Below are 17,860 nucleotides of genomic sequence, written 5' to 3' on the forward strand. Positions count from 1 at the left end.
TTGAAGGTCACTAAGTGAACTGTTGTAAGTCAAAGACTACCTGTACTTTCATTGCTCAACAGATGTAAATTTGGATGCTTCTTAGTAGGCCTTGCGGAAGCAGATGTTTTTTACCAATTTCACAAAATCTTCCAGAAAAACAAAACAAAGGAAATTTGTTCAATAGGATAGAGATGTTGAAGTGAGGGTGGAGGTATCCTTAGAAATTGAACAGAGGCTTGTGATGGACCTCTTCTTTCCGTCTACGTGATAAAGTTAATTCAGCAGATTCTACCAGTTCATTGAATGCTACTTTTGTAAATTCAAAGGAAGTGTTTTGGAAAGAGATGGATAAGAAAAATTGTTTCTGATAGTTGTTTGGTGTGGCCAAAATTTGAATTCAATCCATTGTGACTGTAGCATGCTGCTAGTGAATTATCAGCTAAACCAGGGGTAGGCAACCTTGGCTCTTTTATGACTCGTGGATTTCAACTCCCAGAATTCCTGAGTCAGCCATTGGCTCAGGAATTCTGGAAGTTGAAGTCCACGAGTCATAAAAGAGCCAAGGTTGCCTACCCCTGAGCTAAACTCACGAAAAAATTAATTTCATTGCAGCTGAGAGGTTTTGGTGCGGAGCTGAACAAAATGAAATCCTGTTTCACCAAGAAAAGTAAAGTTCTTGCTCACAAAGGAAAAGCAAAATTATATGTGAACTTGGTGCAGCATGCAAAGGTAAATTATTTATGGTAACCAATGAGATGGAACTGTTGACAATTTTAATTAATTAAGAATTACTATTTTTGTGACCTGCCCTCCTTATTAGCTGTCTTTTTTTCCCTTTACGATGCAATTTTATAAGGTCGTCTGAAATGTAGTAGCTTGTTCCTAGAAAAACAAGCCAAGTACATTGTGGCCTAACATTCTGTATAATCCGAGCTGCTGACTGTTCCAAAATGAAATTTATATCTGAACAGGGATTTGAATTCAAATTACCTTGTCCCAAATAAAATGTAACTTGAGTAAATTCTGAACTTGCAAATAATAAGTCATATAGCTCAATATTCTCTCATTGGAATTACTACTCTTTTTTTTTAGTTGTATTCATTTATAACATGAAATGTGAAAATACAAAAGCCAATAGTAGGGGACAACAGTAGAAAAAGGGAAAACAAGGTGTGAAGAAAGGGAGGGGAAGAAACACACGGCATTGACTTCCGACTCTCTCTGTTGCAGTAAAATTAGACATTAAAATCAAATCTCAACTTTTTATATTTCTATAGTAGTATGCACTAGCCATTGCTGTACCGGCAAATCAGTCTAAAACCCAAAATCATGATATCGTTTTTTTCCACTTCAAGCACAAAGTCCAGAAGTGGTTTCCAAGTAGAAACAACAGTACTTATGTTCTTTTCTTTTATCGGCACAATCAATTTGGCCATCTCTGCTAATTCCATCAGCTTTTGTAACCATTTGTCCATGGTGGGAATTGAGGCATCCTTCCACTTTTGTGAATAGAGCAATCTTGCTGCCGTTGCCATATATAAAATCAGAGTTGCAATTCCCCCCCCCCCCCCGTTCTCTTTCCATTAGATGCAAAAGGAAAGTTTCTGGTTTAATCTTTATGTTCACTTTAAGAATTTTCTCCATTAATCCTACTCCAATATTTCTTTGCCTTATCACACGTCCACCATAAATGATAAAAAGTCCCTTCTTTACTACTTTTTAAATATCTTTTAAAAGAGTTTTAACAAACGATAAAATAGGAATTCACAATTCATGTAGCTGGATTGCAGGATACAATTTCCATCTAAATTCAAACTTACAAAGATATAATGTGGATGGCCTACTACGATTACTAACATGGTTACTAGCATTGTTCATTGTTACCTTTTCTCTCCCCATAATAGTACAAAACCCATTTTAATCTCCTATAAATAATATAACAAAAAGTGTAGCAAATCCTTTGTTTTCTTAATTTTTAATACGTCAGTAAGAAGCATATTCCATGATGGACATTACCATTTTCATTTGGCATATGATGAATAGACTGAAGAGCCTGATTATGCAGCCATTAAATACAGTATGTTTGTCAGATCTGTCCTTTGGTTGCTACGTCACCCAATACTTTATGTAATATTTGAATATGATTACATTTTTTTTATTTTGACATTAGCAACCAAACTTTATTAGATGGCAGCCTGGAGGAACGTTGCCCATGGGGTCACAATGGGTCGGACACGACTTCGCAATTAACAACAAAGTCAATATTAACTTTAGATTTACTATAATATAAGTATTACATTACAAATAAAAAGTATGCTCTAAATATTCTTTATCATATAAGGTGCAATGTGAAAAACTACAATCAAGATTAGCTAAAATGGATGAACTTCTGAAAGAAATGGATAGCTGTCTTTTTGCTCTGGAGAAAGGTACAACTTTAAAATTTTTTAGACAGTTCAGTTTTCTTGAGTTAGTATAAGTTGCTTGCTTTCCTAAATTTATAGGCAAACTTCTATTACAATAAAAATTACAAGAATTTGGCAACCTATGGTTTCCATAAGGTTTATGCCCTAGCCTTGTTTATATTTTCTTTATCAGCTAGAGAAGACAAAAGAGTTATGACTCTATAAAATTATATTTGGCTGGTTCAGAACTGAACAATTTAGACACTGTTCATTTCTACCCCAAGCAGAGTGAACAAACAAGTGGAGAGAAGAATAACAATAGATTTTGAAGGACTTTCATTCCTTATAAATTTGATGTTTTAATCTCATCCCAAGTTTGTATTGGATACTTACAATTAGTCTGGAACTTAAGTATGACAAAAATACTGTTTCTGAATTTCTGATCACTTTATTGTTGATATGCTACAGAGATTATCCACAGGTGCAGCACTTAGTTTAAACAAATTATCTAATGAGAAAATTGAAAAATCATAACCTCAGTTTATTTAATCTGAGTTGGAGTATGCTGGTTAACTTTCAGTGTTCTCATGATGCTGATATGATAGGTAGGTAGATTGACAGACACTACAATGTAGTTTTTTTAATAATTTGTCAAACTGATATCATTTTTAAAAGATAAAGAAATTCAATAAAAGGATATATGCAGCTAGATGCTGATCTGCAAAATGAACATTTTGATTATATCACCTTTGGCCTTTCTGAATATTATTAATGATAGGTGAACTACCTTATTTATGAATGGAACTTCTTGTGAAATTAATTTCTTGTCTTGTGTCTGAAATGCAGGAACTAGAAAAGGGGAAATTATTAATTTAATATTTAAAAACTTTAATGATATATGGATTTATATAGTTCTAGCCCAGTACCAGGCCATGTTAATGGCAGAAATATTTCTGACCAGCAAGTCACTCTGTGTGCAAGTTGATCCCAGAGGGCACTGTAAAGGATGGATACTGGTCTGAATAGTGCCACATTCGCAGTGAACATCCTCATCTTCATGGAGGAAACTCACATTTTCCTATGTGATCTTTAGTTTTAGCCAGACAAGTGCAGTCTGTTTAAACATCTCCAGTCTGTCCACTCCTCCACCGCACCTTCAGGCACCTCCTCAAGCGGTTCTATCCATTTATGAAGATGTTTTACTTGAGATTTCCATTTTTTAAATCTTTCTGTTTGAGGTGTAGTAACAATTTCCTCGATGCAGTCTAAAAATCTCCTTGATTTCAATCTTTTTGTAGGGGTTATTTGACCAAATAACGGGTGTGCCAGATCACATAACACCTTTCCATATTCCAGGTCTTGTGCCACACTCCTTCTGATACCTGGTGGGGCTGTTCCCTCCAACATCCAGTAATGATGCAATACATAGTGCTAGGCGCCCTATCTAGTTGTATAGCGTGCACAGAGTAGCCTCAGACAGGGCAAGCATATTGTCTTGCTGAACCACATAATGCAAGGGCAGCCATTTGCAGAATAGTAGAATGGGCACCCCAAGTGGTTCCAGCCAACTTTCTAAGGAGATTATTGAGAGTGGCGATCTTTTGCTTTAAATTTCAACAATGTCTTTTAAAGGTTAGTGTTTGATCTAGTATAACACCAAGATAACATAGCGTCTCACAATGTACCGGACTCGCTCCGTCCCAAATAATATTAAGCCTACATCTGTCCGGCTTGTTTTTAATGGATTAGTTTTTGATGGATTAAGTTTTAGTCCATTCACATTATAATATTCCAACATTTGCTTAAGAACCAGAGTGTGCTTCTCTTTCACCTCCTCTAAGTGATAAGTGCCAAATCATCAGCGTAAGATGAAAGAGGATGTATCAGGGCCAAGAGACTGATCATTTGTTTATATATTAAACAACAGAGGGGCAAGAATACTCCCCTGTGTGATATCATGTCACCAGTCTCTCCACCGACTCCTTTTTTCCCTGGAAGTCAACAAAAAATCATTGGTTTTCAAGTATTAATAATAATAAGTTGGAAGGGACCTTGGAGGTCATCTAGTCCAACCCCCTGCTAAGGCAGGAAACCCTATACCAGACATGTCAAACACAAGGCCCGGGGGCCGGATGCGGCCTGCGAAGTGGTTTCATGTGGCCCGCGAAGCCATCCTGGAAACAGTGAGGGAATGGCCCCCACTGCCTTGGCCCTGGCCCAGAGACCCTCCTTCTGCCAGAGACCCTCAGATCTGTCCCACTCCTGCCCAGGCCCCCATAGGCACCCTTGATGCGAACGATGTAGAGCTGGCCATGCCCACCCAGTAGGCCATACGCACTCTAGCCACGCCCACCTAGTAGGCCACGCCCACCCTGGCCATTCACACCTGGCCCCCTGAGGGCAAACGCAATGCTGATGCGGCCCTCAATGAAATTGAGTTTGACACCCCTGCCCTATACCATTTCAGACAAATGGCTGGCCAGTCTCTTCTTAAAAACTTCCAGTGTTGGAGCATTCACCACTTCTGGAGGCAGGTTGTTCCACTGGTTAGTTGTTCTAACTGTCAGGAAGTTTCTCCTTAGTTCTAGGTTGCTTCTCTCCTTGACTAGTTTCCATCCATTGCTTCTTGTCCTGCTTTCAGGTGCTTTGGAGAATAGCTTGGCTCCCTCTTCTTTGTGGCAGCCTCAGTGCATTTAGTCAAAGCAAGTTCACATGTGATGTATAATTTCAGGAGAAGTTTCCTGTGATTGTGTCATAAGCCTCAGATAAATCCACGAAAGCAGCTACTGTCATTAAAACTTGATTGAAAGTCATCCTCTGTATGCTGGACAAGTTTAAGCATCTGATCTGTGCAGGACTTCCCTGGCCAGAAACCAGCTTGTTGGGAAATAAACGCTGGTTTGATAATAGGAAACATTCTGCTTAACAGAACTCTTCCCCCAAAATTTAAAGAGATGGCAAAGGAGAGAAATTGGATGAAAGTTCTTAGTCTCATTCAGGTTTTTCCCAAGTTTTAAAAATGTGCTAACCCAGGCTTTCTCCCAGTCTTTGGAATACACTTTGAGGCCACACACACACATTAAAAAGTGATAGCAACCGTTGCTTACTAAACCTAGTTTCTGTGTTGCAGTGACGTAAGTGTTCATCAGTCCTCCCGAAACCAATGCAATATGATCACTATTTGGAAGTTTTGCTTTTTTTTAAATTGGAATTGTATCAAACTGTAGCCACAATATAGTAAAAATAAAAGCTGTATCTATAATTTATACTTACAAGAACCATTTTAGCATTAAACTACTAAATTTCTGGGATATAAACTTTAAAATTAGAAGCTTACTCATTTAAAATGCATTTTCTGCTAAATTGTTTGATATATATATGTTACAGTTTTGGATACATGACTTTGTTAAATATTACCTGACTTTTAGAAACCGCTACTCTGGATGATTCTGAGTTGGGTGCTAATTATGCCACGGAGGGACATGAGACCAAACTGAAACATATTGAGAGTGGTACGTAGGCTTTTTTAGTTAAATGAGATAAAAGATTTGGAATTAATCTTCATTAGATGTTGGTTGCCTTGATCAGTTGAACTAATTTATTTCTGACTTTGCTGCATTGTATTTAAATATAGCAAAATTAATATTTCCTTTGAAATGTTGCAGCTCTGTTGAGTTTGTGGATGGTCTATTTCCTGTTTACACGAACTGTCATTTCACGCTGTCTTCTAAAGTTCAGTTGTCTTCATCTTTCGGGATTTGCATATTTCCTCCTCCCCACCCACCCTTTAATAACCATTCAGAATATGTTTTTGCAGAGGACCAGATAAACTCATACAATATGAAGTAAGGATAGGCAAGTCATTTTACTTAAGTTAGTTCCCTTGGAGTGGGGAAAGTGAATTAACCTTTTTCTTTCGAGGTCCTGAAGCTGCTTAAGATATTCTTAGTATTGTGCAAAATTGGCAGCCATGAACACAATTGCATATTAGCATCATCTGCTTTTGAAGAATTGGAGAGTGGAATGAAAATTACAGCACTGTGGAAGTACCAGTAACTTGGATGGAAAAATAGAACTGGATGTGTTTAATTAGAATAATTAGCTATATTTGTATTCTGTTGCCAGATTTTAAATCTATTTGTCTTCAATTTTAGAACTTGAAAATTACAAATCCCAAGAAGATAATCTTCAAAGGTAATATTTATCACCAAAATACCCCATATTTGCAACCTATAAAATATATCAGTTTTCAACACTATTTTATTCGCATGTTGCATTTTTGCAGAGATCAGTCAGATCTCAGAGGTCAAAAACAACAGATAATTTCTGAAATCAACCAGCTTCAAAGAGACATAAGAAGGTGCCAAGAACATACAGAGAAATACAAGTAAGTAAATTAAAGAGGATTTTATTGTAATGCCGTTCATCCTCTAATTAGAACTGTCCCCAACGTGTGCTGTCCCTTGTGATCTGGAGATGGTCTCAAGTGACAGACAATTGTCTAAAATTTGATTATTTCATGACTACTGTTCATTCTTATTGAGGGATGACAATATAATTACCCATTCTAAAAAACTATCTGATGTTGATAAAATTGTCTAGGAAAATAAAACTCATGAGTTTTCCAATAATAGTTGAAAGACCAAGTTCCCTGTTTCAGTATTTGTGTGGGGATGTATGCACAGGCAACTCTGCATGGTTTTGACGTTAACTGACAGAGTTTATTTTATTTTATTTATTTGTATCCCGCCTTTATTATTTCTACAAATAACAAAAGGCAGCAAACATATTCAACAAACCTTCCTCTTCCTATTTTCCCCACAACAACAACAACAAAAAGAGCCTTGGTGGAGCAGTGGGCTAATGCCTCCTTAAGTAACACCAGCTGCCTGCAATTAGTGCAGGTTCGCATCCCACCAGGCTCAAGGTTGACTCAGCCTTCCATCCTTCCGAGGTAGGTAAAATGAGGACCCAGATTGTTGGGGGCAATAAGCTGACTTTGTAATAATGCCGCTTGGGGTGTGTGTGAAAGCCCTAATAAGCAGGCATATACATAGAATGAAGGCTATTGCTAAGCACATTGTGCTTTAGATTGTAAGCCGCCCTGAGTCTTCGGAGAAGGGCGGGATATAAATGGAATTAAAATAATAAAAAAACAACCTGTGAGGTGGGTTGAAATGAGATGCCCAAAGTCACCTAAGTGACTTTCATAACAAAGATGGGCCTTGAACTCGTGATCCTTTGCTTTCTAGCCCATGCCTTAACCACCAGACCAATCTAATTTGATTTAATCTTAAAATTAAAAGAGACACTGATGTTGCTAGAGGTTCTCTCATAATCTGTGAAAGTCTGAGTTTTCTTCTGGAGCTTCTGCACAAGGCTTTGACGAAAGAATTCTGCTTCCTTTCTGGGAGGAAGAGTCATCTTCCATTTGGAACCCATTTTTTCTCCCAAAGGAAAAAAGTATTTTAAAGAAAGAAATACGAAACTGATTAGTATTAGTAGCACCAGCAGCCTAGTCTAGAAACACTTCACCACTTTTCAAAAGTGGAAAGAGCACTAACAGCAAATATTAATGTGTGTGCATGTCTTTAACTTTCTAATGTTTTCTCTTTTAATTAAACTGTGATTATGTAATGTTTTTTTCCTTGCAGCTTCTCTGAGTGGGTAATAAACGAATGGAGTGATCAGCAGGCAGTGTTTACTTTCCTTTATGATTCTGTTGAGCTCACTGTGGGGTTTAAATGTCCCTTAGGTAAGCTGCAAAATAGCAGGAACTCTGACCTGCCTTCTATGGCACTTCTATAAATAATGTTTAGAAATTTGAATTTAACTGTTCGTTGTGGCTATTTTTCGCCGTTTGGTACCAGTATTTTGTGAAATTTTACGGTGGTTCTCCTATCTCCTGGGCCACTCGCAGTCGGTGTTGACGGGAGGGCAGAGATCCGCCCTGAGGCCTCTCATTTGTGGAGTTCCTCAGGGGTCGGTTTTCTCGCCCCTCCTGTTCAACATCTATATGAAGCCGCTGGGTGAGATCATTCGTGGTTTCGGGGTGGGGTATCATCAGTACGCTGATGATACCCAACTTTTTCTTTCCACCCCGAACCAACCCAGTGATGCCCTCGCCGTGATGTCCCGGTGCCTGGAGGCGGTCCAGGTCTGGATGGGGAGAAACAGGCTTCGTCTCAATCCCGCCAAGACTGAGTGGCTGTGCATATCGGCATCTCGGGTCAACCAGACTATTCCATCTCTAACGATGGGGGGTGAGGTGTTACCCCCCCGTTGATAGGGCTCGCAACTTGGGCGTCCTCCTGGATTCACGACTCAATTTTGAAGACCATATAGGAGCCGTGACCAGGGGGGCTTTTGCCCAGGTTCGCCTGGTGCGCCAGTTGTGACCCTATCTGGACCGAGATGCCCTACGCACAGTCACTCATGCGCTCGTGACCTCCCGTTTGGACTACTGCAATGCTCTCTACATGGGGCTGCCCTTGAGGACCACTCGGAGGCTTCAACTGGTGCAGAATGCGGCCGCGCGAGTTGTGATGGGGGGTCTCCCGATACTCCCACATAACACCTCTACTCCGCGAGCTGCATTGGCTTCCGGTTGCCCTCCGGGTGAAATTCAAGGTGCTGGTGATGACCTATAAAGCCCTACATGGCTTGGGTCCGGGATATCTGAGGGAACACCTGCTGCCGGCATCAAGTTCCCTTCGTCCAGTGCGCTCCCACAGGGAGGGTCTTCTCAGGGTGCCACCGGTAAGAGATTGCCGGCGGGTAACACCCAGGGATAGGGCCTTCTCAGTGGGGGCGCCTGCCCTTTGGAACCAGCTGCCAGTGGAGCTGAGGACTGCCCCCGACCTCCGTTCATTCTGCCGGGGCCTGAAGACCTGGCTCTTCGAGCTCTCTGGCCCAGGCTGAGGATTAATTTATTTTAATTGGGGTTTTATTTATACAGGGATAAATTTAATCTTTTTTAAACTTGGTTTTTAACTTTTGTATTTTTGGTTTTTAATTACCCTGTAAACCGCCCTGAGTCCTCCGGGAAAGGGCGGTATATAAATGTAATAAAATAAATAAATAAATAAATTATTGTAATGGAACATTTTGCACTAGAAGGTTGGTTGTAAATACTGAATTTGTCTAAACAAGGCAGCTTTAAGGTAGGGGTGATACGATCAGTTGGCTTTCCATACAAATATTCCTCAGTATCAGAAATATGCATAGGAGGTTATTCAGTTTACTCATGGGTGTATAAATTTGATTCACACATCACCCTAAGTCATATTTTTTGTATACATTACTAGAAATGTAGTAACACAAACTTCACTTTAAAGATGTGTTTCACACTGTGTGTGCTTTTTTGTAGATGACGCTACCTTCAAAAACAAGTTCTACCGGGAAATTGTTAGTCTGAATTTTGAATCATTGTTGGATGGTAAGATTGCAATATTTTATGATCTTAAGGAATTCCCAGTGCTTCATATGAAATATAATGTTGAAATGGAAGGAAATAGGGAATACAGGCTGATACCAGGAATCCGCTTCCTAATTTATATTTTTATTTCTTCTGCAGTATATTCTTTGCATTAGGAAAATAATAGTCAAAGATGTGGGGAAATGGAGGATTTTATAAGTTCTGATAAAGCATAGGTGTTTGTTAAAACCATACATAGTAGATATGTGCATGGAGTGTTAATGTTTAAAACATCTGAAATTATCTGTTATTTTATTCAATTGTTATATGCCTCCCAGAGTCACTCTGTGTGAGATGGACAACCATATAAATGTGATTAATAAATAATTAAAATAGTACAAAATGATTTAAATATAACTTAATTTTTGATAATAATCTTTTTTTACTTTTACTTGCTATTTTTTCAGAAACAAAAGCAGTGCCTACTGCAAAACTAGTGCATAAGCTGATCTTTCAGTTTATTGATAGTCAAAATTCATGGCAAGAGAAATGCTCAACAGTGTATCAGCTTTCTCAGGTAAGGAACTAATTATAAGGAAGTCCAGAATTTGTACACTAAAATAAAGCATGCATTACAGTAAAGCTCTTAAAACTATCCTCAAATTTATTATTTGCTGATTCATTTTCCTGATGCTTATGGGTTGAACAAAGAAGTTAGAAATTTGCAATGAAGCGTATACGTTGTTGGAAAAAAATCTGGATATTACTCTAATGAGTATGGGTTAGCATATTATTTTTTGGCTTAGTAGCAGTAACACTGGGCTAATTGATTGCCTTTAGTTAAAGAAGCTAAGTAATGCATTTTTTTTCTTATTGTCTGTTTTATTGTTCTACATGCTGCTTTTAGTATAGACGTCTCCAATCTTTCCGGCTCTGCGAACCGGCAATGGTGGTGGTGGCAGGGGGGGAGGGGATGGTTTCATGCACGCACCTGCCGCTTGCATGGCCCAGTTCCCAACGGGCTGCGGACTGGTAGCAGGCCACGGGCTGCGGGTTGGGAGCTCCTGGCATAGAAAAGTCATACCTTTCTTTACAATACATTGAGCCATATATTACTCATAATGGATTGGTTCCAGCCACTTATTTTCCCAAGAGACAACTGCTGTCAGTTAGGAGGGGGGCAGGGTGAGCCAATTCTTAGTTCCCAATCCCCTGCACCTTTACCACTTTCTTCCATGGATTCCAGATAATGGAGATGTTGGTGGTGAGGATGAGAGGAGACGAGACTAGAATCACCAGATTTTTTTTAATGAAAAGTTCATTTTTGATAAACCATATTTTCTAGAAAATCTATGTGTATATTAGGATGTCGTGATTACTTTCATTTTGATTGTTCAACCAGATATTGCATGATCTGTCTCTTGTGGTGAACCGCTGTCAACTTCTGGGAGAAGAGATAGAGTTTCTGAACAAATGGGGTGGAAAATTTTACTTGCTGAAGACTGAAGTGAATGACACAAAGTAAGTAATTGTTTAATCTACTTTTATTTGTCTGCTTGGTGCATACAAATAATTGAAAAAATGCCTCCCCACTTTGTAAATATATGTTATAATTCAACCAAATTACTCCATAGTTGTATGATTAACTGACAACACTGAAGTTTTACAATGGTGGATTTTAAAACGAGAGGCAGTTTGGATGTGGTTAAAGGCCCAGGGCTGGAAACCAAGAGGCTATGAGTTCTAGTTCCTGCCTTAGGCACAAAGTCAGCCAAGTAAAAATCAGTCCCTGCCCCTCAGTCTAGTACAGGGCTGTCAAACTTAATTTCATTGAAGGCCACATCAGCATTGCGGTTGCCCTCGGGGGGCCAGGTGGGTATGGCCAGGGTGGGCACAGCCTACTGGGTGGGCATGGCTGGAGTGCGTATGGCCTACTGGGTGGGCATGGCCAGCTCTACATCATTGGCATCAAGGGTGCCTATGGGGGCCTGGGCAGGAGTGGGACAGATCTGGGGGTCTCTGGCAGAAGGAGGGTCTCTGGGCTAGGGCCAAGGCAGCGGGGGCCATTCCCTCACTGTTTCAAGGCTTCGGGGGCCACATGAAACCACTTCGCGGGCCAGATGTGGCCCCCAGGCCTTGTGTTTGACATGTCTGGTCTAGTACAAAGGCAATGGCCAATAATTTCTGAAATTACAGCCAAGAAAATTGCATGGTTCGTCCAGGCAATTGTCAGGAGTCGTAATCCGTTTTACTGAAGGCAGAAAAAAAAAGTTGAACAATTTTTGCTAAATAGAATTCAAGGAGCGTAATAAGAAACAAAAATGCACAGTTTTCTAATATGATATAAACTTTACAAAATCCATACAAACACAGTAAATAAAAGAACAGAGAAATATTCAAATAGTGGATTCCAGAACCAGATTAAAATAAATAGTAAACAAAATAAAAACTAAAAAGAGTTAGAACATAAAATTTGACAGCCAACTTAAAAACAAGCACAAACAGGCAGTTCTGACAGGTTTTTTTAGTAGTAAAAAGTTGAAAGATTTTGATAGTGATAATTTATGTATGTGGGCTTATTGTGAGAAAAACAATAAGTGTTTTTGTTAACATTTATGATGATAATTTGTATACCACCTCTCATTGAATTATGGATGGATATAATGGGATACAACAATAAAAACACAATTAAAACAATAATATATCTGAGTATCTGCAAGGTATATTTATTAAGGAATTTTATTAAGTTTCTGACTATTTATGGCTCTGTAATTTCATACTTGTTTAAAATGTCTCCAGAGATAAAGCGGAAGCAAGTAGTGGCCCTGCACAACAGTCTCAAATTCTCATGTGGCCTCTTGGGAAAATTAATTGCCATCTCTGGTTTACATGGTGAAGTTACTGAAAAATAGGCTGAATTTACTTTTATTTATTAGTTTCCATTTATCAAGTTATTAATTTAGATTCCAGTTCAGATTATCATTTGATTGAGGTGAAAGAGAAAGTTATCCACGTTCACAATTTTTCATTGTAAATCCGATTGTTTCTCCCAATTCTTTCACATGGGTTTGTTTGGATAGTAACCTACCTAACTATTAATTTTATGTATCTGTTTTTTCATATATAGTATAAGCCTTTTGTTCTCCAGTTCTATGCCTCTTGCAAAGTTTGAAGTCGAACTCTCTTTATCTGCCAATTATCCAACGACTCCATTAGCTTTCACTATCCAAAAATGCACAGGCAATCTTGGGTAAGTAAAACAAAGATGAATGTCTGGGTTATGACATATGCTTCATTTCTGTAAAAAAGTTTAGCAGAAATGTTTTCTTAATCAGCTTATATATATATATATATATTATGCATTTTCTGTTCTCAGCCATGAGGAAATTTCTGTGGTTTTGTCCAGCGTTCCAGTGGGAGCCAACTATTTGAAGAGAATGGTCAGTCACATTAGTTGTAATCTACTCCAATATCCTTCAGCAATTCCGAAAAATAAAAGAGCAACTGTCCAATAGTTTGTTCTTCTAGAATACTTGGGGGAAAAAATCTTATGTCAACTATCACGCAGTACTAAAATGATTACATCTTTATTTAAACTATAAAAAAGCAGAAATAGTTTGCCTTTCTTCTGTAAACTGTAGTGCAAAACTAATGTGGTTCCTCTATTTTTTTTAAATTTCTTTGCGGTATTTTCTACTAGTGCTTTGCCCTGCCTTTTATTTCTGAGAGACTATTTTATAACAAAATAAAGTATATTGTAGTTGATGTAATTTTGAAACATGCACTGCAGTGAAGGGATGCTAAGATAAGAGGAGCTTTTGAGTCCTATCTATAAAGCACTTAAGTTATTGAATGTTGGATATAGAATACTGGATCAGTCAGCAATCAGCAATTTTTTTAAAAATGGTCATAGGATGTACTAAAATTTTATTCCATTATACTGACTGAGGAAAATCTTCAGTTTCAGTGAAGACGGCAGACATTATTAGTAGCATGCATTTTTGTGCAGGCTCATTTCGTATCTGTAATGTTGACATTCTTACAACAAAATGTATAGCATTTTTTTCCTTGTCTAATATTTTGTTCGTGGACAAATTATGTTTATATGTAAAATGTTGCATACTTAAATGCTTTTTGATGTTTGAGTGTTTTTTAACTTTAATATTTTGTCAAAAAGGAAAGTGTTAATAAAGTTTACAACAATACTTTTACCATCTTGGAAGTGATTTAGAAATGGGGAAAAAAACCTGCCAACGCTTATATTCAATATTATGTTGCTATGTTATTTCTTTCTTTTGTTTTTTTTTATTTTACATTTTTTATTTTAATAAGATTAAAAATGCTTTATATATTTTATTATTTTTTTAAAAAAAAAAAACCTATTCCCTCTAAATTGTCTGAATGACATTTTGTTATTTGTTTAGAATGTTTCTGTTAACGTTTAAAATGTTGGGTTTTAAGCTACCTTTATTTCACACCAATTTTATGAAAAGAAAAAATAAGATTTTCTAGAAATGCTTTTATAAGTAGTACTGAACTATGCATCCAAATTAAGAAAGGTTAACAGCATATGTGATAGAAACATTGTGGTCCAGTATTCAATAATACTTACACTTTTCATTATAGGAAACAAAAACTAGATTAATATAAAGGTAAAGGTTCCCCCGCACATGCGTGCTAGTCGTTTCCGACTCTAGGGGCCGGTGCTCATCTCCGTTTCAAAGCCGAAGAGCCAGCGCTTGTCCGAGGACGTCTCCGTGGTCATGTGGCTGGCATGACTAGACGCCAAAGGCACACAGAACGCTGTTCCCTTCCCACCGTAGTGGTCCCTATTTTTCTACTTGCATTTTTACGTGCTTTTGAACTGCTAGGTTGGCAGAAGCTGGGACGAGTAACAGGCGCTCACTCTGTTACGCGGCACTCGGGATTCGACCCGCCAAACTGCCGACCTTCTGATCGACAAGCTCAGCGTCCTAACCCACTGAGCCACCGCGTCCCTTAGATTAATATAGTATAGTATAAAACTTTACTTTTTATAGATTTTGCATTTTTCTTATTCAGAATCAAATCTGGAAACATAAGTAAATATTTTTTAATTCCTTTCATTATAAATACTCAGTATAATTTTATATACTGCTTTACTTCCTGTGTTTTCCTCTTATTCGTGTCCTCTTCAGATAATGCTTTTGCCTGTTTTTCTTGTATCTTTTCTATTTATTATTCCCCCACTGTTTTCAATAGTTTTAATTTATACTAGGATGTTACATGTCCCTAAAAATAAATTGTAATGAAAGTTAATTGACCCTTATTTAATGTGAATACACTGAATATGGAAAAGCAAGGACATCAGCCTGCCAACTAAATGTAGATTAATCCACATCATTATATTTCCCATAGCTACTTAGAGTAACAAAAATTGGTCCATGAAAAAAATTAGAAGGAAAATCAACTTGTTTGAGCTATAGTGTCAGGGGAGACTCCTATGCATTCCTTGGACAGCAAGGATGACCAGCAAGCAAATACTAGAGTGTATAAGACTTATACTTGAAAGCCAAAATCACAAAATTTTAGCCATGTCATGTGATCAAATGCACTGGAAAAAACAGGTATGCTCAGAATAGTTGGCAGTAAAAGGAAATGAGGCCACCCAAAAATGATGGCTATACGTCATCAAAACTGACACTAGCCAGAGAAGCTGTACAAGAGCATAATTTATATATATATATATATATTCCCCTTAGTAGCCTTTTATGCACATGTTCATTCCAGCTTAATAGGTAGGAATGATTTATTAAAACTGCTGTTTGTCCAAAGAACAATTTATTGCAGTGGTTATTGTGTGATACTATAATGTTGATGTTATGGTAGTATAAAAATATTATTTGTTAGATTGTTATCCCACCTCTCATTCAGGAGATCAAGGTGTCCTCAAATTATAATATTTAATTTGACAATGATTGAACTTCAACTAATGAAGCAAGTGCTACTTTGCAGACTTAATGTATATAACACAATAGATGTTCTACTTATTTCACTGTAGATTGCATCAAAATGTAGTCCGTGTCTGCCCCCCATTCCTTTCCTGGAATGGAAGGGAGCAAGATGCCCAGGGGGAGGAGGGTGGGGTCTTCTCTTAGTCTGTTAACTACCTCTAGAATGACAGACCCCCATTGGGGTCCCAAACCACTTGGCAGAGCCAGGTCTTCAGTCTCTTGGAAGGTCAAAAGGGTGAGTGTGCATCACGCTTTGGGGCCATGATGTTCCAGAGGATGGAAGCCAGAAACTACAATAATGCCTTCTGTAATAGATATTGAGTTTTACAACACATTACAAACACATATTAAGTTTGTAATTAACAGTATACCAAGTGTTTTTCAGAAGTACAGTTGTGGACAGTTAAGTATTTCCCTACCTTAAGAAGATGGTTCATATTAAAAGAAATAATCACACACTGTATTAAGCTATAGTTTATTGAATAAATCACTATTTGGGTTTCTGCAAGATAAAACTACAAACCATAGTTATCCAGTCATAGATTCCTGGTTCAGAGTGAGCTTAAACCAGTGTTTCTCAAACTTGGCAATTTTTCAGATGTGTGGCTTTCATCTTACAGAATTCCCCAAGCAGCAAGCTGGCTAGAATATTTTGGAAGTTGAAGTTCACACATCTTAAAAAATTGACAAACGTTGAAAAAACACTGGCTTAAGCAGAACTATATATTAAGGCAGTATGAACCAAGTTGCAACCACGTGCATTTCACAAGAACTGGTTTATTCAGTAAATACCTTCATGGGGGTGGGGGGAAAGCAGGACACAAGAGTAAAATAGCCAGTTTAACCTGGGGCAGGGGTAGGCAACCTCGGCTCTTTTATGACTCATGGACTTCAACTCCCAGAATTCCTGAGCCAGCTGGCTCAGGAATTCTGGGAGTTGAAGTCCATGAGTCATAAAAGAGCCGAGGTTGCCTACTCCTGACCTGGGGGTTAAGACATGAGGCTAGAAACCAGGAGACTTGAGTTCCAGTTCCACCTTAGGTACGAAAACAGCTAGGTAACTTTGGGCCAGTAGTTCTCAGCCCAACCCACCTCACAGGGTGATTGCTGTGGAGAAAAGTAGGAGGAAGGAATATTGTGTATATTGGCTACTTTGAATTACTTATAAAGTAATAAAGTCGGGATAAAAATCTAAAAAAAAAAGTTAAGAGGAGATCTAAGAAATTCTGTCTTAATTCGCACTTGTTTGCTTTGTGTCCCCGCCTGCTGCAATTTTCAAATGGAAAAGATAAGATGTTCAATTAGTAGGATCTGCCGTCTATCGAAGTAACTAAATACAGGAAATGTTCTTGCTTTGGTAGGGAATATCTTTTTACGGACCCATGAGCAACCCTCATTCCAAAATCTCCGCTGTGATCTGAAAACTTACCTATTTGAACAAGCCGGCCTGGTCTAATGGGTTTGGGGTATTTTATTTAGTAACTTTTAATTATTTATTGTAATGGGCTAGTAATTTAATCTTATTTTTAACTTTTGTATATTGTATTTTCATTGCCCTGTACACCGCCCTGAGTCCTTCGGGAGAAGGGCGGTATAGAAATTAAATAAACAAACATTTTTTTCTCCTCTACCCCCTATAATATTAATATACATCGCGTATTAGCCTGCTTCACTTTCCCACATGTATTTTAAAAGTTTCAGGAAGTTGTACCCATCCAGATGCAAGATGCATACATGAATAATCACAAAGGGAAACGTTCGGGTTGAAGTTGGCATTTTGAAAATTATGGCTCTCTACATAACCGATCTGCACACCGCGAATATAAGGAAAGAAACCCAATCAAAATAAACAAGATAGGGTGTGTGTTGTTTTTTTTTAAAAAAACAACAACTTGAAAAGACTACTCTTCGGCGGATCAGACGCTTTCCTTCCACTCCGCCAAGCCCGCTAGAAACCGCGCATGCGTAAGAGGTACCTTTCTTTTCTTTTCATGTCCAGCCCGCGTTCCGCGGCGACGTCTCTGCGCCTGTGCGTCGGTCATGTGACCTGTGGCGGGTTAATC

General features: G+C 38.2%; 1 protein-coding gene across 1 annotated transcript in view; it reads left to right on the top strand.

The window, feature by feature from the left end:
- Positions 1-14,605, top strand: part of KNL1 (kinetochore scaffold 1) — a gene marked incomplete at its 5' end in the record, with an annotated part of 35,827 nt that extends 21,222 nt beyond the window's left edge. Inside the window, 11 exons of the mRNA XM_081314377.1 lie at positions 595-711; positions 2,324-2,411; positions 5,816-5,899; positions 6,542-6,581; positions 6,673-6,774; positions 8,042-8,142; positions 9,757-9,825; positions 10,272-10,381; positions 11,207-11,325; positions 12,932-13,054; positions 13,181-14,605. Of these exons, the coding sequence (XP_081170503.1) occupies positions 595-711; positions 2,324-2,411; positions 5,816-5,899; positions 6,542-6,581; positions 6,673-6,774; positions 8,042-8,142; positions 9,757-9,825; positions 10,272-10,381; positions 11,207-11,325; positions 12,932-13,054; positions 13,181-13,319 (1,092 nt within the window). The remainder of the gene's footprint in view (positions 1-594; positions 712-2,323; positions 2,412-5,815; positions 5,900-6,541; positions 6,582-6,672; positions 6,775-8,041; positions 8,143-9,756; positions 9,826-10,271; positions 10,382-11,206; positions 11,326-12,931; positions 13,055-13,180) is intronic.
- Positions 14,606-17,860: the final 3,255 nt, after the last annotated feature.

The sequence above is a fragment of the Vipera berus genome (assembly GCF_964194415.1).
Source record: "Vipera berus genome assembly, chromosome: 1".
Lineage (NCBI taxonomy): Eukaryota > Metazoa > Chordata > Lepidosauria > Squamata > Viperidae > Vipera > Vipera berus.